Below are 25,941 nucleotides of genomic sequence, written 5' to 3' on the forward strand. Positions count from 1 at the left end.
CCGCTGAGCCCTGCTGGCTGCTGGGGACCCGCGCACCGACAGCCATCGATCCCGACCGAACAACGCCAAAGCCGGACGCGTAAATGGCGGCTTAACACTCGCAGCAGAGAGGACCGGGCTCAATCCGTGTTCGTGACTCGGGCTTTTTTTCCGGGGGAGTGCGCTGGCAACACCCTCCGTTAACATGTGAGATGTCCCCAGCAAGATTTTAACTGTGCGTTACTGCAGCTAACTAGCTAGCGGCTACCCCCCTCCTCCTCCTCCTCTTCTCTATCACATTTATTTATGGTGACTGGTTCGATCTGTTTTCTCAACCGTCTCGCGTCCCGACCGGAGGAAAATGAAGAAGTTCAACATCAGGAAGGTGCTGGACGGCTTGACAGCCTCGTCCTCCTCCGCCGCTCACTCCGGTGGCTCCCGGGAAAGCGACGCCGTGCAGGAGACTCTCCAGTCGGATCATTTCCAGCTTTGCAAGGTGGGTTTCTCTCCGTGAGCAGCGGCCACCGTCACCGGGGACTGTCTCTCCGCCGGGCGGTCAGCTGACACCGGCGTGACCCAACCGCTGGCGGTGTTTTCATGTTTCCTCCCGAGCGGCTGTGCTCAGCGGGATGTTTCATGACCCGAGCTTCGTCCATGAACACCTCGGGAACAGTAGCGCACATATTAAAGTGTTTATTACGCACACAGCGGCTCTAGCACGGTGTAACATGCGACCCGTGGCCGCGTCCTGCGCTGGTTTCCAGGCTGTCACAGCGGCACCCACCGCTGTTTGCACTGCACTGAATCTCCGCCTCGAGACACAGTGGTTTCCTCCGCTGTCACCTAACCAGCTCCTCGCTAAAGCAGAGAGTCCACGTTAAAGTGGGAAGCTGACACCTGAACGCAACACTCGCATGACCTTATATACACTGGAGGAGTTTTAGTTGATGTAATGTCTGTAAATGTAAGAGCTCCAGTCCTGACTGGGTTCAATGCAGTGACAGTCAGAGGTGTAAAGTCACTAAGTCAGTGGCAGAACTGGGATTTTTCTAAACTAGGGGCCATGAATTACACAGAGGGGCCAAGTCTATGTTCAACATTCATGCCCAATTCCTGATTCAGTAGATGCACATTGTCCTTCCTTTTTTAGCTCTGCAACTTTTAGCAAAGCCACACATCAATTAATATTTGATATATATTATTTATCAAGCGCATTGTGTCAAAACACTTAGAAAAGACAAAAATATTAACAATTTGTCATGTTTATAGATTTCTAGAGTTGGTAAATGAAACTGAAAAATATACATGGGACATATACATACACTTCGCCATTTTGTAGTGGTGTCCGAATGTTTAGTGAAGCTTTCCATACCCATGTAAAGTGCACTCATTGTTTCCCATAATGCATTTCAAAAAGTAGCATTTCAGATAGTCACCAACCGTGCGATATAGACGGCAGATAGACTTGAGGAGCGAGGGCAGAAGGGACAGCCTGACCTGTCTTACCAATGTGAATACGAGCAGAGCAGCACAAACTGCAGCAAATATGTTTAGTTGTATAGAAGCTCATTCACGCATTCCACTGGCGGACATTGTTGTACGTCATAATCCTACGACAATGATGTTATAACCTCTCCGCCGAGTAGTGTCCGGAAGTATTTTTCTTCTTCTCCCAATGAGCTCACTATATAGTGAAGTAGGAAATAGTGAGAGTGATTTCAGAGACACAACAACAGATTCATAAGGGGCTAATCAGATTTCAGCTGGGCCCTGTGCCCCCCTGACCCTGCCCTGAGATCCGCCCCTGCACTAAGTAAACTCAAGTACTCTGGTACTGGGACTCTACTTGAGTACTTCCTTTTTTATGCGACTTTGTACTTCTTTTTCAGTACAAAACTCCCTCTTTATCTTTCAAGAACCATAACAAAATATATTATCTATCAGAAGGGCAGTAACGTTTTGGTAAATATCATTCTCCTCTGTCCTGCATCTAATTTTAGATTAGCCTCAGCTATATTTGCATTCATTTTTACGACCAACAAATTCAGCGGATTTCCCCCCTCATCGCTTCCTGTAGATTCAAATCAGAAAGGGATCTCTCAGGACCAGTATAGCAGGACGAAGGATTACCAGCTCCTTAATTATAGATATTAACAACATGTATTGTTTTAAGAGAGAATTAAAACAAACGTCAGTCTGCTCTTGCAATTCCAGCCCGCGATGATTTCTTCCAACGGATTTTCAGCCGAGTAGGGTTTATGAATCTATTTGGAAAAGGTCTCTGTTGTGTGAATTGAGTTGAACATCTCAGAGGGCCAGCCCACCAGCTCCTGACCCAGCTCCTGACCGAGCTCTTGCAGATAAGGTCAGGCCCACTCCCAGGGTTACGGGGCAATGGCTTAACCTATTACATAATCCTGCTGCAAGTTGCACAGAGCTCATTGGTTGGCTGGGCAAGGTTTCCAACCTGAAACAATTGAGTTATAGATGTCCGGCGATGATAATATTTTTGGTGGCCTGAACGCTGTAAGATCCTGGCTATAGAGTGCACTCTTCAAATGTAAGCATTAGGATGGAATTAATGAGTCACTGATGTTTCACAGGACCAAGCCTGTACACATGTGCAGTGGATATCAGAAAAGCCATACTGTCCACATTCGCACTAATGTTTAAGCTTTATCTAATTTATTTCGATAACCAGACAAATTTTCCACATTGATGGATTACGTTTTTAGATTATTATAATGTTTTTTTCCCCACTAATACACGCATGACTGTGTAGCAGATGATTGATTGGCCGACTGGAGGTCTAATATAAATTCTGCTCCTTCTTGCAGACTGTGCGTCATGGCTTCCCATATCAACCATCCTCGATGGCTTTTGACCCCGTGCAGAAAATCTTGGCTGTCGGGACCCAGAACGGAGCTTTGAGGCTGTATCCTTTCTTTTTTTTTTTTCTTCACAGGAAAATGAAGAGAACCAAACAAGGAAAGTAAAGCTTGGATGATTCCAGGGATTTTTTTTCTTTCTTACATCCGCCTCCCCCTTGTACACACACACACACACACACACACACACACACAAGCACAACAACACACTCGACACATGTCTAACTTCTTTTATCCTTTCCACACACGTCATGTGACCAAGCTGCCCCTGAGCGTTACACAAGGTCTGGGGGAATTCACACAGCAAGTGACCCGTCTCTGCTTCCTGTCATCCAGCGCAACCAAAAGAAAATCCATAGCGCGCAGAGGGAAGTGAAGGGGCTCAGAGGTAGAGACTAGCTAGGATGTGTTTCTGTGCAGCCGGCAGCCTCCGTCTCCTGGAGCACCCGGGCTCATTAGTGGTATCTCTGCAGTAGCATGAACAGCTTCTCCGCCATATGCCGAGGAGCCAACCTCATCAACTGTGCTGCCCGGCCTGTGCCAGGATGCCACTTCATATGTGCTGTAAACATCACTGGACAAACTCAACACAAACACACAAACACATTTTTGCAGCAAATCAAGCAACTTCCATGAGCCACAGCAACGAAACTGCTCTTGGATTCTAGACTTTAAGATGGTGCACGTGATCGTTTGCTCACAAGTTTTGCTGTTTACAACTTGCCTTCAGGGTTGGTCTATTTGCGTTTTAAACTCAGGGTTTCCCTTTGTACTGATATCCTGCTCGGGAGGCCCATCTTCTTTATTTAGATTTTCATTAGAAGTATAGCTCTGTCCTCGTCCTTATCCACTTTCCAGATTAAGAGAGCCTTGTGTTTACAGGGCAACTCCCAGAACACACACACACAGCTTCCATGTTGTCCTAATGTGCAAGGTAGAGCTGATGGGATTACTGTCATTCAGGCAATTGGTCCATTTATCAAAAGACAGGCTGTATCGATCCACCTCATTGCCCCTGGAGTTTGGAAACGCTGCCACAGCTCAGTAGACATAAGCTCAATGAGGTGTCTACAAGCAATAAATGTCTGCTTTTACAAGATCTGTCTCTACTACAGTGTTTTAATCAGTGTGTTACTGTAGACGCTGGCCTGCGCTGTCCAGTGGACGTGCACTTAGAATTTTGCCGTTACGAAACAAACTGTTGAGTGTGGTGTTGGTAGATATCTGTAACTTTTAAAGACCGGATCGCATGTTTCTTCCCGTTCATTTTTTGCATGTTCAAATTGAATGTTTTAATTGCGTATTTTATTCAAGGGAATGTCCAAGTTTGTGCAGGACTGCAGTTCTTTATACACGTTGCGTGGCAGCTGACTGGTCATGCAAGAAGTCAGTAGTTTGTGTTGATCAACTTCTTTGGCTGATGTACTTCCTCTTTTTTTTTCACCAACAGTTCATTTTGTAGGCTAGCATGATCAGACTTCCTGCCTTTATTTTTATCAGCTGAAAACAACAAACCCCAACTAATGTTGTAATGAACCACACGTGGCTTATCAACTGAGAAAGTGTCAATGTTCTAGTTGTGTTACTTTAGCGTGTGATGCCTTAACCCCCTGCGAACAAAGTGAAGAGAGAACAACGTGTTCAATCTTGGTTAAAATCAGAATTAAGCAGAGCTGGATGACAGTATGTAGACTGGATCATATGTTATATATCTGCTACATGCACAGGGCTGCAAATAACATATGTTTATTATCCATCATATGTTATTATATTATATGTTAGAGCACATGTTGATGAAGTCAAATTGCTTCGAAGTTCATATTTTAAAGGTGGAACGAATTACGTGGTATTATTTTCAGACACCTTTGTAAATTAATCTTCTGGCAATCTATTTATTGATTTATTGAATAATTGACTATTTACTTTATGATTTTGACATTTATTTTTTACTTTTTGTTTCCCTGCACAACAGGATGTTTAGTTGTAAATGTAAAGACACAGTAGTTGTTCTGTGACTCAGCTTCCTTTTGCTCACACTATGTGAGAAGCTTATTTTCAACTAAGGAAATAATACGAAGGGAAACTTGTGTTGTCTTGAGTAGTCTTAGCTGATGGACTACAGTTTGTGTGATGTTTGTACCTGTGGTTTAAGCATGACGGGAAGTTAAAACCCTATTTGCTAACCACAGTGATAGAAACTTGTTTTTTGTCTCAGTAATTTCCTGCTAAACTAGAAAGTATCTAGTCTCCGCGGCCCCTTAACCCACATCCCTACAGAATCAGTTCCCTCATGAAACTTCAGGTTCTCAAGAGGTTTTGCTCGATTCTAATTTATGCACAACCAGAGGCTATCAAACAAACCTAAAGCCTCTTCCTCCGCCACCGTGGGCCCGAGGAGACGTGGTTATCTGTCAATAATTCTGACAAATGTTGTGCAGAACCTGCGGGACCAGGAGTTAAAGCTGGACTCTAAAGGTCGCGGGAGAAAGTGTGTGCAGTTGCCGGCAGCTCTCGACTGGCGCCGACTTAAAGTCTTTGTTTACCTCCATCCCTCCTCAGCAGAAGTGATGACCACGGTTGAGCCTGTCCTTAAACACGCTCCTAAAACCCCACCTTAGTTTGTTCAAGGTGCTGAGGGATTGTTTGATCACACCACGGTCTATCCTGTTGAGACGCATTATGCTGTGTCAGCGAGTCAGCGCTGTCTGTCTCCTGAGAGTTTCTTAGATTATGATCAGTGTGAGAAGCAGTGACTCTTTTTATTTGGAGATTGTCTCTGTGATAAGATCTCATGCTGCTTCCTTCTTCTCTCGTGATGCTGTGCAGGACTCTGTGCACATACTCTTTCTGTTAAAAGTGATCACAGGCTGGTTGAAACAGAAAACCATTTCCTTGTTACACTGCCTACATTCCTGAGCATTTTGGGATGCATTCAGTCCTGGTGCCCATGTGGCGGTGCTCCACGGTCTCCAGACATCTACTGGTGGCTGAATGGGTCGTCTTTTAATTTTTTTTTTAAATGGATAGATTTAGTCGGCGGGGATCCTCTGACCTGAAAGTAACCGTGCTATACAGAGACTCGAGAGTTGAGTTAATCATGCTGCCGTCATACTGGCTGACGCATGTGAATAAATCAGGCAAACAGGGCCTACTGATATTATTTTTAACTGGCTATTTCCATTTGTTTGAATTTGCTTGCATTTAGTTATCAAAACAAAGATCTTGGGAACCATGTTTTTTATATAAAAACATCTACAGTGACCACGTATTCAGACACATTGTTTATTACTGCATCAGATGAGCTACATTGCTTATGTCTGTATGAATGTCACAGCTATCTGTCCAATTTTCTTTGACCAAGCCGCCTTTCAGCTTTGGCCGCGCTGGTGTGGAGTGCTACTGTCAGCATGAGAGTGGTGCTGCTATCATCCAGCTCCAGTTCCTGATCAACGAGGTTTGTTGTCACTTGTTTGATTTCTCTTATCCTCCTCCTCCTCCTCCTCCTCCTCCTCCTCCTCACTCATTCACTCCCTGTCAATCTCCTGCATCCTCTCGTATGTTATTGCTCTCAGGTACCGTAGACACCAAAAATTATTCAATGTTTCAAGGCCACTGAATCGCTACAAAGTTATGTGAACTGTGCTTCACACCAAATAAATGGTGCTGCTGGTTTTGTGAGCTAAATACCTCTGTAACAGCTGCTTAATTATGTGCTTATTATTCTGTACAACCATTTAAAACCCCCCAAAAAGTCACATGATAATACTAATCATATTAATAAACCTTATTTTCACAGCTCTTACATAAGGACAAGTTGATAAAATGAAATAAAAGAAATGGAACATGAGAAATACAAACAATGACATAGGAGGATGCTTTGTGCACGCTCACAACAAGTCCTCTTCTTCCCCACAGGGGGCGCTGGTGAGTGCCTTAGCTGATGACAGCATCCACCTGTGGAACCTGAGGCAAAAAATCCCAGCTATCCTGCATTCTCTCAAGTTCAGCAGGGAGAGGTACGGCAGCGTGTTCCTGTCACTGCTTCTCTTTGTGTCAGCCTCTGAAGTGTGAACACAGTTTGGAAACAGCCAGCCCCCCGCTACAGTTCTCACTGTGTAATCAGCTGTTTTGTTGCCGTCACATCTTGAGAAATTATGCACGTGTATCTTTTGATTGTGCAACAACTAGGGTTTCCCATTTAAGTCCAGCCTTCATATTGGGAATAACTTAAGATTTGTGTAAATTTCATCTGCACCTGCTTAGCTTCTTTTTTTTATTTCAATTAAAAGGGGATCAGATTACCACTTGTGACAAAATAATGGTAAATATATTTACATAGCTCTTTCCTACAGTTGATAACCACTCAAAGCGCTCTCTGCTACAGATTTGTTCCCAGCTGTCAGGGGCTGGTTCTGTCTTAACACTTTAGATACGAAATGGAGCCCGGGATCAAACCACCGACCCTCTGGTTAGTGGACGATCCCCTCTGAGCCACAGCCGCCCAACAAATGAAAAATGAAGGCTTATGTGGTTCTGTGTCATCCATCATTACTTATAAGGCGATAACGAATCAGTTGCATTTTCACTTTTGTTCCTTTGGTTAAGAAACTCAGTTAAGACAGTTTTTAATATACAATGTGCAGACAGATAAATAAACACAATAAAACACCTATCACCTGTGTCTGTAGAGACTGTGAATGTGTTGCATTCCCACCACTTGAGAAAAGACAGCGGTATTCACTCTCCCCACTGGTCTATATATAGTCTGGCTTCATTAGTGTGACACAGAGCAAAGGCCTTTGTAATTAAATCTTATTCACCCGCTACTCTTTCCAGTTGGACCAGCGTGATTAGAGGGCGACTCTTTAATGGGAATGAGTCATGAGATAATGAAAAGCCTGGCTGTTTTGTGATGGCTCCTCATCTCCTCTTTGCAGGATCACATACGTCCACCTGCCCTTCCAGAGCAAATGGCTTTACATCGGCACAGAAAGAGGAAACATCCACATAGTCAACGTGGAGTCCTTCACCCTCTCAGGCTACGTCATCATGTGGAACAAAGCCATCGAACTGTGAGTCTGTATTCCCCCCCCCCCCCCCCAGGTCTTTGGTTACTTGCCGTATGTCTTCTTTGTGCAGTTGTTCTTTTGTCCCCGTTCAGACCAGGTTTTAACATCTATCCTGAGATATCTGATCACAAGTGCACAGCTCTAGGACAGTTCACACCTGGTATTGTCCTGAATGCGTCTCTTGTGACCATTTGTGATCGGATCTCACTTCCCCGCTGTATATGCAAATGTCAGTATGAGCGCAGGAGAGAGCAGAGTCCAGAGAGTCTAAGGAGTGAATGCACTGCACATAGCTTTACAATGGACTAAGATTTTATTTATGGGAACAAAGATAAAAAATCACTGTGTTTGGATGTATGGGAAACACTGAGAAGTGTAAAAATACTGCCGTAGGGAGGGGACATGTTTTCATTCACACAAAAAAAATTGTTTCTCCAAATGTGGTCTGAGTGATCCGATCTCAGATGTGTCCTCAATGTGTCTCCAGTGAGTTCACACCTGAACTTGGAGCTCTCCCCCTGCGATTGTATCACTCAGGATGGATATTAATGCCAGGTCTGAATGGGGCCTTTTAACAGAAACTCTGAAATGCAAAAGAGTCCGGATGTCCATGTTTGTAGATCCAGTGCGTCCTGTAAACCCAGAATACTGTAGCTCTGATCAGTGTGAGGGCGGTACGGGGGATGCGATTGAGTCATGCCGGAAGTTGCTGCTGAGACTTCTGGAGGTGTTTGCTTCCCGATTTATCGGAGCTTCTGTGATAGGAAGTCTCCACTGGATAACCCCTGCGACTTATCCTGTGTCACCCACTCCCGCACATACACACACACTGTGGGGATCACAGGGAATTTCCTGCAGAGGTCAGATAAAACTTGGCAGGTGCCACATGCAGGTAAAATAAGGTTTCAGCGGATAAGATGTGTCAATTAGCAGAACGTTTTAAAAGTCTGGGTTATAAGAGTATTACAGCCCCTGATTCTGTTAATGCAACTGACAATTTATATTGTAATAAGTATTATTATGCAAGTAAGGTTGAAAGTGGACAATAAAGCAGAGAGCTGTATATCTGATGGATCTGTGTGTTGAAAATGTCAGAAAGTTGCTCGGCATCAGTCTCAGAAACAATGGAGATGTTGGAAATGTTTCTGGCCGTCTGACTGTGAAAATGATGACAGGAAATAGCTCCTGGCTATAGGGTGACATTTTAAAGACAATATTCTTATTTGAAGAGTTGTCCTATCTCTGGTGAAAATGTCTTTTCAGGACGCGTTCTGCTTCATCGTTTGTCTGTGCAGACTGATGGATTCATATTCTAGGCCTCCTCCATAGGAGAAGAAAAAAACGTCTCCGGTCTTAATGATCACAGTAAATGTTGACCCCACCAAACTCAGTTTATACTTATTTGTGATCAAGTAAAATAGGCCTACCTTCTTTTTCAATTTGTAAAGATTCATATTTTAAAGAGTTTGATATGAAAAACTTAACATTTAGACTAAACATTCTGTTCACATGAATGAAATAATATTATTTTCGATCAAAACACAGTTTATATTTATGATCTATGACACTGCAATGACTGGAGTTCATGTTCCAGTCGGTCTTCTTCTCTACATCTTTGACTGTATCGACTCATCAGTAGCAATGAGATCATTAGCTGCTGGAGCCAGACCCCATTCAGAGGCAGCAACACGGTCTTTAGTCCAGACCTTCACTTCCTCTGTGGCCCTTTGCTCTGTTGCCACGGTGATGCAGTCTCCACATACTATAATCTCTCACAGACCCTCATGTGACCCTGCTCTCCCTCCCTGCTGGTCTCTCTCATATGTAATGTCCCTGTCCGTGGTGCACTGATGCACATTTTCATTTATGATAATCTTGGTGCTCAACCAGAGATTCTGGCTGTTATTATTATTTTGTTTCTCTTTGAATGTCCTCCCTAATAGCCTCCCCGTCGTCCTCTCCTTCAAAAACAACACAAATGATTTTGGACGGCATGTAGCAGATACATATTACTTTATTCAGCGTCTTCATCCACATGAACCCTAATTTTTTGTGTCATTTTTCTTTTGCCTTCTCTGTACAGATCCACTAAGACACACCCAGGGCCTGTCGTGCACATCAGCGATCACCCCATGGATGAGGGAAAGGTAAATTGATCCTTTAGCGCCACAAAACCTGCACAGAACAGACACAGAACAGATTCATTTATATTTCTATGTAGTTGTAATTCCTGTTTCCATCTAGAAAGAAACCCTACTAGATTTGGAGTTTTATTTGGATCTGCGCCACATTGGACACACTCCTAAATATCATTTCCTTTAACATGTCTGATTGTTTTGCTTCAATATCCATGAATTATTCCTTGGGAAATATGTAAAAAAACGCCCAATCTTGTAATGTTAAACAAAAAATTCCTGGATCTGCCTCTGTGTCAGGATCCATGGCAAAATTGAATGGGTTCTTTTTTGGCCGATGTCCCATCCTTCCAGCCAGTTTCGTGGAAATCTCAGTTGTTGTGTTTGGGTAATCTTGCAATTAAACAAAAACAAACAAACAAATGGACAGGGGCGAAAACAAAATAATAAGCAAATAGATATTTATCACCTAGATGTGGTGAACTGAAACTTTTTTCTTCTTTTATCAACATTGAAGCTGTTCTCTCAGAAGAAATTCCTCAGGAACTGAAATACAGAACGTGCAATTTTTCTGTTATACATATTGAGTCATTGAATTAGATACTAAAGAAACTGCAGGACCTGTGAAGTAAAGTGTTGCCTCCGCTTAACATGTTGCCTAATCTGATGAAACTTCTGCAGCCATGATAAGTCAGGTATATGAGCACAGGGGTTTCACAGCAATCAACTGAGCTGTGCTTTGTGTTTCTCTTCTTATTGCAGCTTCTGATTGGATTTGAATGTGGTGTAGTGGTGTTGTGGGATTTGAAGTGCAAAAAAGCTGACTACCGCTATACTTATGATGAGGTAAGACATTATTTCCTTTCCTCTCAGTGCTTGTGAGGATGTTTGTTGTGAGGTGGTTGTCTCGTGGTACTAGGGGAACCAAAAGAGTATTAATCTGTCTCTGGATGCAGTCCTCAACAAATACACAGTTTCCTCCTGTTTCAGTCACTTTTGCTTGGAGCCACAGTGCTCAGCTGTCTTTTTAAAGATGAAGGTAGATATATGTGACTTGTTTTTAAATATTTACCTCTACAGTAGCAATAAACCTGGGAAAGCGAGAGAGCATTTGGACAACGACTTATTTTGGTCTTTTATTTAAAATCTTTTGACGGCAAGAGAAATAGGAAACCAGCCTTATTCATCAAATTAGCTGAACACAGAGCTGCTGCTAATCTTCTTTTCTTGTATCATTACTCTGCTGTAAAATTTGAATGCACTCTCTGTTTTACGCTCTGATGATGGGCTGCTGTGTGTCTTTCAGGCCATCCACTCAGTCGCCTGGCACCATGAGGGAAAACAGTTTGTTTGCAGCCACTCCGATGGCTCTCTGACCACATGGAATGTACGAGCCCCAGCCAAGGCCGCACAGATCATCACGCCACATGGTTAGAACTGTTGTGCACACACAGTTGTATTGTTTATACACACACACACACACACACACACACACACACACACACACACAACCATGCTGAGTGGGAGCATGTATACACAGTTTGTACTCTGCTGGTGCAAATTAAAGTCTAGCACATTTTTTGTTCTCCACCAGGGAAGCAGCCTAAGGATGGAAAAAAACCAGAACCATGCAAACCTATCCTGAAGGTGGAGTACAAAACAACGAGGGCTGGGTAAGTGTGTTGGTCCCCACCCATCCTGTGTCTTAACTGACTCTGGTTTGAATCCATATCCTGTACTGAAACTGGCCTTTCCTGTTATTCTGTCATATACTCTGTCTGCCGTTCAGACCTGTTTACAGTATCCTTGCGCTGGTGGTGGCAAACACTGAAGTCTTGTTTTTATGTTCTTGCAGACTTTGTTTTGTTGCAATGATTAAATTAATGATTTTCATGTTATGATCACTCACTGTTTAGAACAATTATAATCAGCTGAAGAGTTCCAGCTTGTCACGGTCACAAAGTTAAAAGAAACAAAACTTTCCTGAAAAACTGTGTCATAAGAATGTAGTTTCACTGAAACTGATCTAATTATCTCTAATAGCACTACATTAACAAAGCGGCCCCAAGTGGCCCCAATCTGATTAATTACAGTGTGAACAGGACAAACCACATCTTTCCGAATCAGACTTTCATATGCGGCGCTAAATCAGATACAGATCAGACTCTTTGAAATGCGACCTCGGTCTGAACAGCCACTTGACCCCTTTCGGAATTCAATGGAATTCAAAGCAAAATGGAAGACGGCTGCGACGGAGGTAGTCAGTGTAGGGACAGTGAGGTTTTAGAAATCACAAGTACTTGGGGTGACGTGTCTGTACAAGCAGGTGTATCGTAACCGGTCTGTGTTTGAAAGCACAGTGGCCTCCATGTTTATGACCGACTTCTCCCCATGTTTACTTCCGGACAGAGTGGACTGCCTGTGACGTCATGTTGTTCTTCTGTGCATGCGGGTCACACCTGTGATTATGGTTTTAAATTCACATTAAAATCTGTCTCTGGCCACATTTCAAAACAAAATATGAAAAGCTACATAAAAAAAATCTGATCTAGAAAAAACAGGTTATTAATTGAGATGTAGTCGCTGTAATTAAAAAATATATTTTAAATGGGGTCAAATCATTTACAGAGAAAGCACAACAGTAACATTCTGATGTCCCTCTTCAACCATTTCCCACTGATTAGACCCAGTAGCTTTTCACCTTCACAACACACTGAAATATATTGAGTGAACAATTAAAATGTGTGTGTGTTTTTCCTGAACCCAGGGAACCATTCATGATCCTGTCTGGAGGCCTGTCTTACGATACAGTGGGGAGGAGAGCCTGCCTGACTGTGATGCATGGAAAGAGCACTACCGTCCTGGAGATGGACTACCCCATTGTAGATTTCCTAACGCTGTGTGAAACTCCTTATCCAAATGGTGAGCTGCATTAGTCCACTCGGTGTCTCACAGTCTTTGTGAGCTCAATGAAAATATTAAACATCGTCATCTCTGTTAATTTTCTGTTGTTTTGTTTGCCAGACTTTCAGGAGCCTTATGCTGTGGTGGTCCTGCTCGAAAAGGATTTAGTTTTAATAGACCTCGGACAGATTGGGTAATTATTAAAATGTCCAAATATAGTTTTAATGTTTTGGGTATGAGTCAAAGAATATTGTTTTTATGGAGCGATCATATTGTAGTGATACGAAGTATAAATAAGAGGTTGCAATTCAAGCTTTTCAATTACAAAATAATGGAATAGATTTCGGAAATGATTTAATTTTTAATATATATTACTCTTGATCCATCTCTACTGTTGGAAGAGTAAATGCTTTGATACTCAACATCTGTCGCAGTCACTTATGTCTGTTTTTCATCTAGTCCTATTCTTTAAAGGTCTCACAATTGTTGTCCAAGTGACTATAGTTTATACAATGTGAAGAGACCATTCCAGAGTTTGTCATAGAAATGCTGCTACTGTCATGTACATCTAAAGTTGATAGAGCTGCCTGTATGATAAGGTTAAGTCTTATTTTCAAATCCCATTTTTCTTTGCAGGTATCCAATATTTGAAAATCCATATCCTCTGACTATCCATGAGTCACCAGTGACCTGCTGTGAGTACTTTGCTGACTGCCCTGCTGAACTTATCCCTGCACTTTACTCCGTCGGCAGTCGGCAAAAGAGACAAGGTTATAGCAAGAAGGTAAATTGGGTTTAAAATACAGTGGACATTGGAATTTCATTTTGAAGGCTTTGCACATTACCTGGTTACTCAATTAGGCCAGATGGCTGACTCTGGCTCTTATACCCCAGCTCTGATTTCCGCCTCGCAGCACACTTTTTTATTGGAAATAAATTAATGACCAATATCCACTGAGGTAAGATGATTGCATTTGATAATTTGAATTTGTTCTATCGCTCACAGGAATGGCCCATTAGTGGTGGAAACTGGGGCCAAGGCACACAGAGTTACCCAGAGATCATAATCACAGGGTTAGTGATCAATAAAGAAATAAAAAAATGTTGGTAGCATCCATGAAATCATTTGAATCATATTCATACTGTAATGTTTTATTACATTTTGTTCAATGTTTTTCCCTTAAAACAGACATGCTGATGGGACGATCAAATTTTGGGACGCTTCAGCATGTGAGTAGTTTGTTTTATTTTTGTGTACGCTACATTGTTGTCTATAATGTTAACAGAAATATTAGAATTAGGTTCAGAAAATTGGTGAATGGTGAATATCCCTTGTACGTTTGAAGGTCACTCAATCCCAGTGCATAAAGTTATTCATGGTTTGCCCAAATTTCCGCTGAAAATTTTAGTGGCACTATTGTCCACCTATTGTGCCATGGAACTAATCATTTACATCAACACACTTGTAGCTACAATGGGTACATCGGCTGAGGTAGAAGATAAGCATGTCTTTCTTTTACTGTTCTCAAAGTAATGCTTCAAGTGCTGTACAAGCTGAAGACTGCCAAGGTGTTTGAGAGGGCTCGTGGTAAAGAAGAGAAGCCGAGCACGGATATCGTAGAAGAGGACCCATTTGCCATCCAGACCTTGTCCTGGTGCCCTGAGAGCAGGATGCTCTGTGTGGCCGGAGTGTCAGCGCACGTTATCGTCTATAGGTTCAGCAAGCAAGAAGTCACCACTGAAGTTGTGCAGGTGACTAGAACCATGCCGACTTAAAGTTTTGGACAAATGGGAATAATTTAATCCTTCATCTTGAAACACTGTTTTTATCCAATGTTGGGAGATACATGCATATACAGGTGTTTTGAGGGGTGAAGGTTTAACAACAAGCCTTTTTTGTGACAAGTCATGTCTTGTGTTAAGCTCCTGGAGGTGCGGATGCAGTGTGACTTTAGCGATGTGGACTCCCCTGATCCTGGGGGGGAGCAGACTCCCACCCTACCAACACCAGGAGCTGCGTCCAGCCCTCAGGAGACTGAGCTGCCCACTCAGCCCTCAACAGGCAGCAACTCCTCAGATGGACACCGGGACAACATACCCTGTCTGCAGTATGGATCATAAAGTTTTTAATTAAAAATAGATCAAATTGAGCCAAACTAGCAGGTTGTCACTGAATAGACCAAAAAGAAAAGAATAATTTAAGTCATGAAGTCATCTATACACTCCTTTTGCTCATATGCTTAATTCAAAGTTTTTCCATCACCACACCAGGAAAAATTGTACAAATGATGAAAAGGCTTTGACAATATAACGGTGGACGGGAGAATAACAACAGTATTGAAAAATTATGACTGTCGGTGCGGCTTACCCAAAGGGCCATTAATTTATTACGGTTTAAACCGTATCCTGCTGTCTCATCCTGCTGTGTGTTCGGTGCAGGGTGCGGAGCTCCCCGCTGAAGCAGTCTCCAGGCTACCAGGTGGAGCTGGTGATCCAGCTGGTGTGGGTGAGCGGGGAGCCACCTCAGCAGATCACCAGCCTGGCTATCAACTCCTCATATGGCCTGTAAGTATCGAAAGCCTGCATCTCCTGAATGGTGGTTAAGCCTGGCCAGTAGCTGTTTTTGTGCTAAACATGTGTGTACACAAACAGTATGTTGTGCCTGCAGATGTCAGTTTGGCGTAAGGGGGGAAAACACCATCTGATTCCTAATTTCTCTCGTGTTTCAGTGTTGTCTTTGGAAACAGCAGCGGTCTGGGTGTGGTGGACTACCTCCAGAAAACTCTGCTCCTCAACATGGGCACATCCGAGCTGTACAGCCCATCTGACCCCTACCAGAGGCAGCCCTGCTCCCCACGCAAAGCTCGGCAGCTCTCTGGAGGTGAGCTGCTGTCTCTTTTTCACTCTATATCCTGCCATCGCCTTAACTAACATGACATCTTCAAATATTGTTGATCGTGGAAACATAGCTCTATTCATCATTAGCTTAGCTTATAATCCATTCTGTTGCTATCTGACTGAGTGGGTTGGGGGAGGCGGGGCTTACTCTGGGCATCCACTCTTTACCTCGCACTACGACCCCTGCAGTAGCTCCTCGTCCTCAACAGGGGGCATCACTGGCAGGTTTGCCATCTGTTCATTTGGAGAGTGAAAAAACAGTGGAGCATGTTAGTGACCTGTGCAGTCAGTGGATGCTGTATCCTTGCGGCTCTTTTGATTTGGTTTGAATGATAAAACAGGACATGAGCCTTGATGTTTACTTGTTTTCACTCACCCTTTGCACTCATTCTTTTCCTGTCTCTGTTTTCTGCTGCTAGACTCAAAGACTCTTCTCTGTGGATGCTTTGTCTATGTAAACTGTAATGATGCTATATGAGAAATGTTTTACTGTTTCAATCCAGCAGCAAGCCTCAGAGACTGTCTTCTCATTTACACTCATGATGTCAAGTCTCCTCACTGTCTCACTGTTTTTACTCTTTACTCTCTCTGTGATTTGATGAAGACAAACCAAATGGGACATCTTACATGTCCAGGCTTTCTTACTTGTATACTGAGTCTGTGAAAAAACTACGCTCACGTCACCTCAGTAAGTCTACGTATGTCAGAGTTAACAGCCCCCCCCCCCACCCAGTATTGTTTTTAGCATTATTTGTCACCCTTTAAGCTTTTCCCTTTTTCTCCCAGATTTTTGATATAGCGCCCTCAAATCTCTAGAAGCTCACTAGTGAGATTTATTTTAAAATACTGGCAGTAAGCTGGGACGAAATTCTATGACTTGAGGGCTCTGTAACAAAATCAGGTAGTGTGTCTTTTGATCCCGCCGCCTGTTTTACTAGACAAACAGTGACACCTTCTGTCAACAGATTTGCACTAGATTTGTGAACTCCCTGGGGCTTATTTACTGAACTGTAGGAGAAGCTATTCCTGCCCTTGTTCAAATGAGTGATCCTTGATTGTTTTCACTTTGTATACTGTACTGTAGGAATAGACATAGCTATAAGAACAGTTGCCACGAGAAGTCTAAGGCTACGACTTATTCTACCATGTTTAATCCCCATGTTTGTCGCTCCCACAGGAATTAGCGAGTCCAATGAAGGATCCAACACGACAGAGGACCGCTGCAAATCACCTACTTCAGGTAAGCTTCAGTATTTGATACAACAAATCATTTTATTATTTTTAACTACATCCGTCCAACTGCTGCTGTTTATCATGTAGGATCTACCTCACCATGCAATTCAGATGATGAACGGAAACAGAGGTTCATTGAGAAGGGTACTGTACAAAGCTGCACGACCCCTTTGATTCAAGCCCGATTAAAGCAGCTGCCGTTCCCTGACTTGTCTTTTTGAACCTTGTTTCCAGTGAAGTTCAAAAGCAGACGCTTTTCCAAGACGGTTGCCAATGACTTTGGTACGGTATCATCATCCAAACGTGTTTCCTCTGATCGCTTTCTCTTTCTCTCTGACAGCGATCTAACCACACTGTGCCTTAATCTGACTCAAATCTGTGCCAATGAAAGAAGGAAGTGCTTTGGAGGAGCGTTCTTTTTCTTACTAATTTTTCTATTTTCCTCAGATTTTCTATGCACAATCTACATCTCCATACTGCTGATAAATACAGTAGTTTATACAAATTGGCAGATGACACTTGTCACTTGATACGTCTCATTTTTAACAGATTCAAAAGCATAGAAAATCTGCTTTCTGCCACCATCTTTATTGTCGTAATGTCCAACCACACCATCTGTGTGTTAAAGTGAAGTATTTGTCTTTGATTGTAGACACTTGCTGTATGTGTTTCTGATTCCAGGGCTTCGCTTCAGTGTTAACTATTTGGCTGGCCACTGACTTCCTCCCACTCTCTTTGCATAACTATGTTCACTGAATTATAATGACCTTATTTCTTGACTGCCTCTTGCTTTGTTTGACATTGTAGACCCTCTGTGATGCTTCTCTGCCTCATTTGAATTCTCAAGGTCTCTCATCGCGGGGTTATAGATTACAACAGGCAACATTTGGGGTCTCATATCAGAGATTGGCTCCTGGCAACAAGCAACAAGCAATATCATTAGAAGTTTAATGTTTTTTGGATCAGAATATTCCCAGAATCTTGCTGTGCACATTAAAGCTAGGGTTGGCAATCCTGGAAAAACTAGCAGGAGTAGAGCTACACCGATACATCCCATCCCCTTCCTGTGACCCTCGCGTCAAAGTCACGCCCCCAAAATATATGAATGCTGAACTGCTGGACGACTTTTCCGTGTTTCGCTTGCTAACTTCTGTCAGTCATCTCTGCTTCAGCTGTGACGGCTCCGGTCAAACGCATTTTCTTCCCGACTTAATTAAATGATTGGTCGTGTTTAATAAAGTCCTGCAAGGCCCACAAACACTGGCTTCTTATAGAAAGTGTTTTAGAAACAAATGACCAACCCTACCTTCAATGTACAGCATGCATGTCCTCAGCAGTTGTCTTGCTGTATATATCACCACTCTTAAGTATAAATCAAAATCCTGACTTTTTTTTTGTTGATGCCTGATAGTTTGCACAGTTCAAATTATTTCACAAATTTCTTCATTAATGATTGATTAGTGAACGATTGTAATTCATTTTAGTAATGCTTTAATTCTTAAAAAAGCCATTTTTAAATCCTCTCCTCATAAACTTCGGGGTATCTGTTTCTGTTACAGCCAAGATGTCTCGGAAAATTAGCCAGACTAGTGAGCAAAAGCCAGACCTGGGTAAGCCATAAACTAAATACATTTTCTTACAGGTGTTCATCTTGTCCTTCATGTCTTCTGCTTCGTGTAATAGTTGTGTGAGAAAACTGCTTATTCTCCGATAGCATGATGGTGTGAATGTGAGATTTGTTGTTATCCTGTGAGTTGAGACGGACACTGTCTGTGTGTGTGTGAGCAGAGGAGGGCTTCCAACGATGGTGCTCTCTCACATATAAGAAGAGCATTAATTGTATGAACAAAGGCCAGCCAGCGTCCAGGATGAGCCAGAAGGCGGACGTATGTAGAACTAAGTCAGCCCCTGACTCCCGTGAGTGGACCAGCCATTGGTGTGGCTTGGGCTGAAGTGGGATAACTGGTACTAACCCCCACCACTGCTGGGGCTTTTTGTTTTTGTTTATAATTGGTTAACATGACACTAATCCTCTTACAATAACTCCTTTCTACTTCTCGAGTAAGATCCACTGGCTTGACTGCACTCCACGTTAAAAATCTCCGCTTTTCTTGTTTACAGTTTTTCCGTGTGAGGGACACGCATGACGGGCGGTGTGTTCAGCCTTTAGCCTCTTTGTCACAGATCTTTTTTGTGTTTCTGTTGGGGTCCCTCATTAGCTTTTTAAAGAGGGTCAAAGCTTGTGTGTCATCTTCTGTCAGCACAGTAAAGAGGCATGAGTAATTATTGCTTAAATAACAGGTCTTTCTCTGGAGTCAGTGTACTACTACATACTTATCTTAGTTTTTTTTGGTGTAAAATTAATTTTTAGTTAAATCCACTAAACTTCCTTCTTGTTTGTGAACTGTGTAAAATAATATCAGAAGGCTTTCTGATGAAGGGAGTGTGTTTACTAAATATGTTTGGAAACATGTTCTGCGAAACACATGGTTGCAGAACAAAGCTCTAACTTGATAACTGCATTTTGACTTGGTGGATTTTTATGGCATTAACATATCTAATTCTCATTTCTGCATGATGGAGGACCCTCAATGACCTTTCCCCTTTTCATTTCACATGAGCAATATCCTCATTGTCTTATATTTGTGCTCCCTCTTGCCGTCCAGATGCCAAGGACAACTCGTTCACCCGCTCGCGTAGTTCAAGTGTAACCAGCATAGAGAGAGAATCTCGAGAGGTTATCTCCGCCTTCCACTTCTGTGAAAGTTTTCCCAGGAAGACGGACAGCCTGCTCAGCCCCTGTCTGCTGGTGGGAACCACCCAGGGCTCTGTGATGATGGTGGCCCTAAGCCTGTCGCCCGGAGGGGACAGCAGGCTGCAGCAGCCGGTCGGCATCTCCTCCTGCGGTAAGAAGCCAAACTGAACTTGTTATGACTCAGCAGGTGTGGATCTGCATGTAACTGGGTGGCACTGAGAGTTGCATTCATTTATCCACAACCCTTAATGACCTCTCCTGAAACTGAAACAATAATGAAAAGACTACCTCATTATACAAGTGTCTAAGTCTCTCTAAGACTCTAAGTGAATCATTTTAATTCTTATTTTCCAGGAACTCTAGTCAAACTGAAAGGAGGCATTTTGACAATGGCCCTGCTGGACTCCACTGGAACTCTGCTGCCCCCCTCCTATGAGCCATGGTATGACCCGAACTCCTCAGATGAAGAGAAAGAGAAAGAGAAGGAGAAGAGCAGGAGGCGCAGACCAGCCTCCCCTCCCTCGTCACAGGAGGGTCAGGACCATCAGTTCGCTGTGCTGTGTTCGGAGAAACAGGCCAAAGTGGTGGCCCTGCCCTCTCAGACCCGCATCCACAAACACAACATCACAGAGAGCTCCTTTTTGCTAAGGGCTGATGTTGTGCTGATGGCCGGAGAGAACTGCATTGCCTGTTTCTGTGCTAATGGGCATATCATGACTCTGAGGTATTGTCACTGGAAGCTAAAAACCACAATAACTCTCTTTGTACAACTCATTTGAAAGTGAAGATACAACTCTAACCAGTGGAAGACGGATGCAGCTTCAAACAATCCACTGTCTGATCTTTTTGTCTTCACAGTTTACCCAGTCTACGGCCTCTGTTGGATGTGAACTACCTGCCGCTGACGGACATGCGGATAGCCAGAACCTTCTGCTTCTCTAACTTAGGTCAAGCTCTGTACCTCACGTCCCCCGCCGAGTTCCAGAGGATCACCTACAGCCAGGACACCTGCAACAACCTGCAGGTCAGATTCTCTTCATCAGTGAATGAGTTTTACTATGAAAAATCTGAATTCCTGTGACTGTATTAGATCCAGTGATGCTAAATTTGCAGAAAAGACTTGACATGTAGGTTTGGATGAAACAAAAAAAACTGCAGTGTTTGAGCACTTGTATTGAATCTTTGGGCATCAAAATAGAAGACATTTATTTAGCCCCTGAGGTCAGTAAAGTTAAATTTTAGTATCATTTTTCTTAAAGACATGTGAAATTGTATATTTTCATATCCATTATTGGAATGTGAAGTGGCAAGGGTTACAACAAAGACACACAATAATGTCAGAGGCTTTGTAGGTCAGTCTGAATATCTACAGGGAATGTAAATCGAAGTAGACATGTGCTGATGTTTTTTTTTTGTCTCCAGGAAATGCTCAGTGAGTTATTTACCCCAGTGGAGACACCAGAAGCTCCGAACAGAGGTTTTTTCAAAGGCCTTTTTGGTGGAGGAGCTCAGTCTCTGGACAGGGAGGACCTCTGTGAGTGCCCATCAGGATTCCCTCGGCTTCTCACATTTATATACATGCTGCCATTTGCACATTAATGTATTTCTGTTTCTATGTCTCAACACAACGGGCGTCTGTTATTGCCAACACTCGGGCTCCAATAGCACATGTGTATTCTTTATAGAAAGAGAGCCATTGTCTGTATTTGTTTTCTAAATTCCAGCTGTTGTTGGAGTTTTCAGTTTTTTACTTCTGGCAATACGGCAAAGTCAAATTCTTTAATGGGCAGATTTCTTGATTATTACATTATTCTGTTAAAGGCAGACATAAGTTTAATTTATTTTGCAGGGGATATTTCTTTCAAATCACTTAGATACCATTTGATTTAACACTATAGATGACAAAGTACGATTTGGCAGAAAGTCCCTTTTTTCCCCTTTTTGTAATGCATGTTTTTGATCTTTTTGATAGTTGGTGAAACTGCTTCAGGTAAGGCCTCGCGCAGCCTGGCACAGCACATCCCTGGCCCAGGCGGCATGGAGGGCATGAAGGGGGCTGCGTCAGGGGTTGTGGGCGACCTGGCCCGCGCCCGGATAGCTCTGGACGAGAGAGGGCAGAAGCTGGGCGAGCTTGATGAGAGAACGGCAGCCATGATGGCCAGCGCAGACTCCTTCTCCAAACACGCCCATGATGTATGTACCTGACATTTCTTAGAGCACTCAAACCATATTTTAAAGTTTACCCTACTGACCCTTTTTTCTTTGGCCCTCAGATGATGCTGAAGTATAAAGATAAGAAGTGGTACCAGCTCTGATGGCAGCGTGGGGAGCATCGAACTCTGTTATCACCAGTGTCTCCATGGAGCTGCAGGTCCCTCTTCTTCTCTTCTCTATTTCTGTCCACGTGGTGGTGGTGGTGGTGGTGGTGGGGGGGGGATTCTGCTTAACAGACCCATGCTTTAATTCTCGGCACAATATCATACACTCTGCATTACCTCAGTCAGCGGAGGACAGCTGAGGAGCAGACACTGGTGGACCAAGCGTAACGAGAACGGAGAGGAAATGGAAGAAGAGAAGCTCTTCGGAATCTCTCTTTTCATTTCAGCGGAGAGTGCTGATGTTCACATAGCACCAGTCCGACGAACAGGAGAGAGAGGGAGGACCTTCCATATCCATCCATCATGCGCTCATATATAGCTCACATATATATCCACGCACCCTGCTGTTTTTGTTCTGAAGGAGGAAAGACTATACTGCAAAACATGTACTTGTGGTGGCCTGATTGCGATCATCATCCCCCCCCCCCCCCCCCCTTCCTCTGCCCTTTATGGTGTCTGCTAAACATAGTGGACTCAAATGAGGAGAAAAGTCTGATGACCCCTTGTACTTCAAAATCTAATCAAGTCGATGAAGTTGTACGTTTCTGTAGGAATGATTGTATCAGTGAAGGACTTTGTTTTGTCCCTTTCTAAATTATTTTTGTCAGTTTGTGTTTGTCCTATTTTGTCCAGAAAGGGCCTTTCAAGCACTTAGAGCCGTGATAAAGAAAATGGACAGGGAGATTATGAATCTTATTGCCTCTCACTGAGTTAAGGGCTGGTAGTACGCTAGTTCATCACCGGCCATTCCTTTTAAGAGCATTTTCCAACCAAGTTGTTTTAGGTGAGAGAGATAAATTATGTGTTTTCTGAGAAGTCACTTTGGTTTTATTTAAAATTAATTCAGTTATTTATTGGAGCAGTTTAATAGATAGGAATAAAATGAGTTTGGATGTTGGGCATTACATATTTTTTTCCTCCTCTGGTAGTAAAATGAGCAAAATAAGTGCTGAAAGTGTTTACCCCCCCGATTACGAGTTTACATCAATCTATCAGAAAAATGAGAGTTATTACACTGGAGAACTCCTGAAGGTCTTTATATACTTCTAGCTTTCATGGGGCTGTTGCTATGTCACGTATGAGAAGGATGATAATGTTGAAGGGCAAGACAAAGATTGTCCTTAATGTAATAAGCATAAATGTATATTTTGGTTAAAATTTTAAGTTTTTTGTGATAAAGATTTTATCTATACATGATTACTCAAAGTTCTTTCTTTTATTAATTTTTTTTGCTTTCGGTCATAGCTGAAGTTGATTTTGGTCATATTTCTCAATGTGTAGGGGGAAAAAGCATGTGTCTCTCACAGCACAATTGAAATGGTATAGCTGTCTTTGTGTGTGCGTGTGTGTACCTGCCAGTAGGAATGACCCACAGCACGGCAGTGTCCCACACAGTGCCAACGGTCATCTTTCTCTTCTGACTTCGCCTCATGACGCATATATGCTAACCTCTACCTTTGTGTATATCTGTGTGTTTGTGAACATACATATATTTCAAGAATATGTGTATGGGCGCCAATATTTATAATACTACAAAGATACAGTGTATTACAAAAGGTCCTTTGAGGTTTTTGTGTTTGCTTGACAGTGTTTTTTCAATGGGATTAACTCGACTTCTATTGTCATATGATTTCGGTTCCATAAGGTGCAAGGATAGGCTGCTATTCTGTGTCGACGTAGTAGCATTATCAGTTTGTCTTTTATTTTGAAAAGAGAGAATAGACTTCTGTCAGTCTAGGTCGCTGCCAAATGTTGTAAATAACGGGGACAGCTGGACACAAATCTGACAGTGCAGGTTCAGGGCAATGTTACATACTGTACGCTTGCAGCCATGTTCTTTTCCGACACCAAAGAGTTGCTTAATTTCACAGAGTTGTCTTGATTTTCCCAAATGGTGTGAGAGTCAGTCTGGATTCCTGGGACAGCGCTACTAAGCCAAGAAGTCAACTGTGTGTAGGGGTGAAAATAGATCAGCTTTAGCTTCTTCCTGCAGGCGTGACACCCTCATTGCTGTCCCAGGCTGCTGTTGGCGTGTTCAGACGGCAGTGAATTTGAAGAGTTCATTCCAAAATGAGATGTCCACCAAAGAAAATCACGTAACACAGACTCATGGCAAACAGTCGCAGGCATAAGGTTAAACCCGAGAGATACTGTGAGAGGTTTTGAGACATTTTCTTGGATTGGAGAGTATTAAACCGTATAGACGTAGGAGCTGTCGAGGTTTCAGTTACACCCAAAAAAAGTTTTTCTCCAAGATGGATATAAAGCATTTTGGAATAAAACCCTTCACTTTTAACTGGCTGGTTTTAATCTGCTCTTCTAAAAACTACTGAGATAAACCCAGACAGAGCAGGGATGTGGGTTTTGCACTATTTTTTGTACTTAGAATTATTTTGTTAGTATGATTTTTAATGTGTTAATTCTTTCGTGTCCCATTTTCTTCTTTTTGAAAGGACCAAACCATGACAGAACTTATGCTTATCTATGTCATTTGCCAATTATGCTGATTGCTTCACTCTCAGATTTGTTTTCAGTGTAAGGTTAATGATACTACGATATATTTATATATTTTAAACAATTATATATATATATATATACTTTTAATTTCAAGAATTATTTGAAATGACAACCTTTAATGTAATCTTTGGGATATGATAACTCGACGTCATTGTCCAAACAATGGTTGTGCATAACTGTCCATGGTCCAGACTGGAGAGTGAACATTTCTGGTTATATATTGAACACGCTCATCTCAGATTCAAGCTCAGCTCCTGCAGGAGGGTCGTCTCCTCTCACCGGGCCACTGAGACTTTCTGAAAAGTGTGGCCTCGACTTAAGTGCTTCAGTTCGCAACATATATGTCCTAAATGGTCTCTTATTGCACATTGAAGGATGCATGATATTAAGTGTTTACAAACTTGAAACAACCACGTATTATCCCTCTTAGAGATTGTCTGTTTTGGCATTTGTATTTACCACCATGTTGAACAAAGCTGAAGTTGTCACCACGCATCGGACGCGTCTCCATTCTTTCTCTTTGTTTGCTCATGCCAAGTGTGTCAAGTGTGAGAGATTCTATTTATTTTACCGGTACATCTGTTTATGTTACCTGTTCTGCTTCATGAAAACTCTTGCTTTCAGTGCGCTGTAAAAATGCATTGAAATGGAGGCTCGGCTCCCAGCAGCGTGCAGGAGAGCTCAAGGGTTTCTCACTCATATACTTCCATCCTGTCCATATGTCTTCTGGGATGAATATCTGTGGAGTTGCAGTATTTTCTCATAGTAGGCAATTTTTGTACAGTTTTATTAAACAAATTTCACATGGATGTCTGACTTAATCTGCTGCCACAAACAATTTAGACTGTAGATACAGTATATATATATAGATATTATTGTGCAATGGAAAAATAAATGTAAAACCAATCTTAACATGTTTTGTCTTGTGTTTTTTTAGATTCATGTTTTCTTATTTACTCTCCGACCTTATTTAGAAATGAATGCTTCATTGGCTCAAATATGGAAATAGTTTTTGGAAATATGCTTCCATAGGTCAGAGGTCATGTCACCTATAGATTATAGATCAAGCACCCTGGTAGTTCATTGTCCAACCCTAATAGTCCTGAGGGATGTCCTTTTCACTCTTCGACTCATGGTAGTTTGTGCAAAAGTAGAAAGATGTTTAACATTTTGGAAGAGACTTTT

General features: G+C 42.5%; 1 protein-coding gene across 2 annotated transcripts; it reads left to right on the forward strand.

The window, feature by feature from the left end:
• On the forward strand, positions 1 to 25,668 carry stxbp5b (syntaxin binding protein 5b (tomosyn)). Of its 2 annotated transcripts, XM_053433906.1 has the most exons (29): positions 1 to 475; positions 2,817 to 2,914; positions 6,240 to 6,321; positions 6,783 to 6,883; positions 7,805 to 7,939; positions 10,020 to 10,083; positions 10,834 to 10,917; positions 11,378 to 11,501; positions 11,666 to 11,744; positions 12,839 to 12,993; positions 13,096 to 13,168; positions 13,612 to 13,759; positions 13,982 to 14,049; positions 14,165 to 14,205; positions 14,507 to 14,727; positions 14,899 to 15,083; positions 15,415 to 15,540; positions 15,705 to 15,856; positions 17,051 to 17,113; positions 17,194 to 17,250; positions 17,341 to 17,388; positions 18,666 to 18,716; positions 18,895 to 19,023; positions 19,773 to 20,012; positions 20,216 to 20,585; positions 20,720 to 20,885; positions 21,284 to 21,395; positions 21,834 to 22,054; positions 22,135 to 25,668. In XM_053433906.1, the coding sequence occupies exons 1-29, from the start codon at positions 341 to 343 to the stop codon at positions 22,174 to 22,176; spliced, it is 3,570 nt and encodes a 1,189-aa protein (XP_053289881.1). In that variant the 5' UTR covers positions 1 to 340; the 3' UTR covers positions 22,177 to 25,668. The 2 variants fall into 2 exon arrangements, with proteins under 2 accessions (XP_053289881.1, XP_053289882.1); XM_053433907.1 differs by lacking the exon at positions 18,895 to 19,023 and having other exon boundaries at positions 2 to 475.
• Positions 25,669 to 25,941: the final 273 nt, after the last annotated feature.

This window comes from Pleuronectes platessa, chromosome 11 (genome assembly GCF_947347685.1).
Source record: "Pleuronectes platessa chromosome 11, fPlePla1.1, whole genome shotgun sequence".
Taxonomy (NCBI): domain Eukaryota; kingdom Metazoa; phylum Chordata; class Actinopteri; order Pleuronectiformes; family Pleuronectidae; genus Pleuronectes; species Pleuronectes platessa.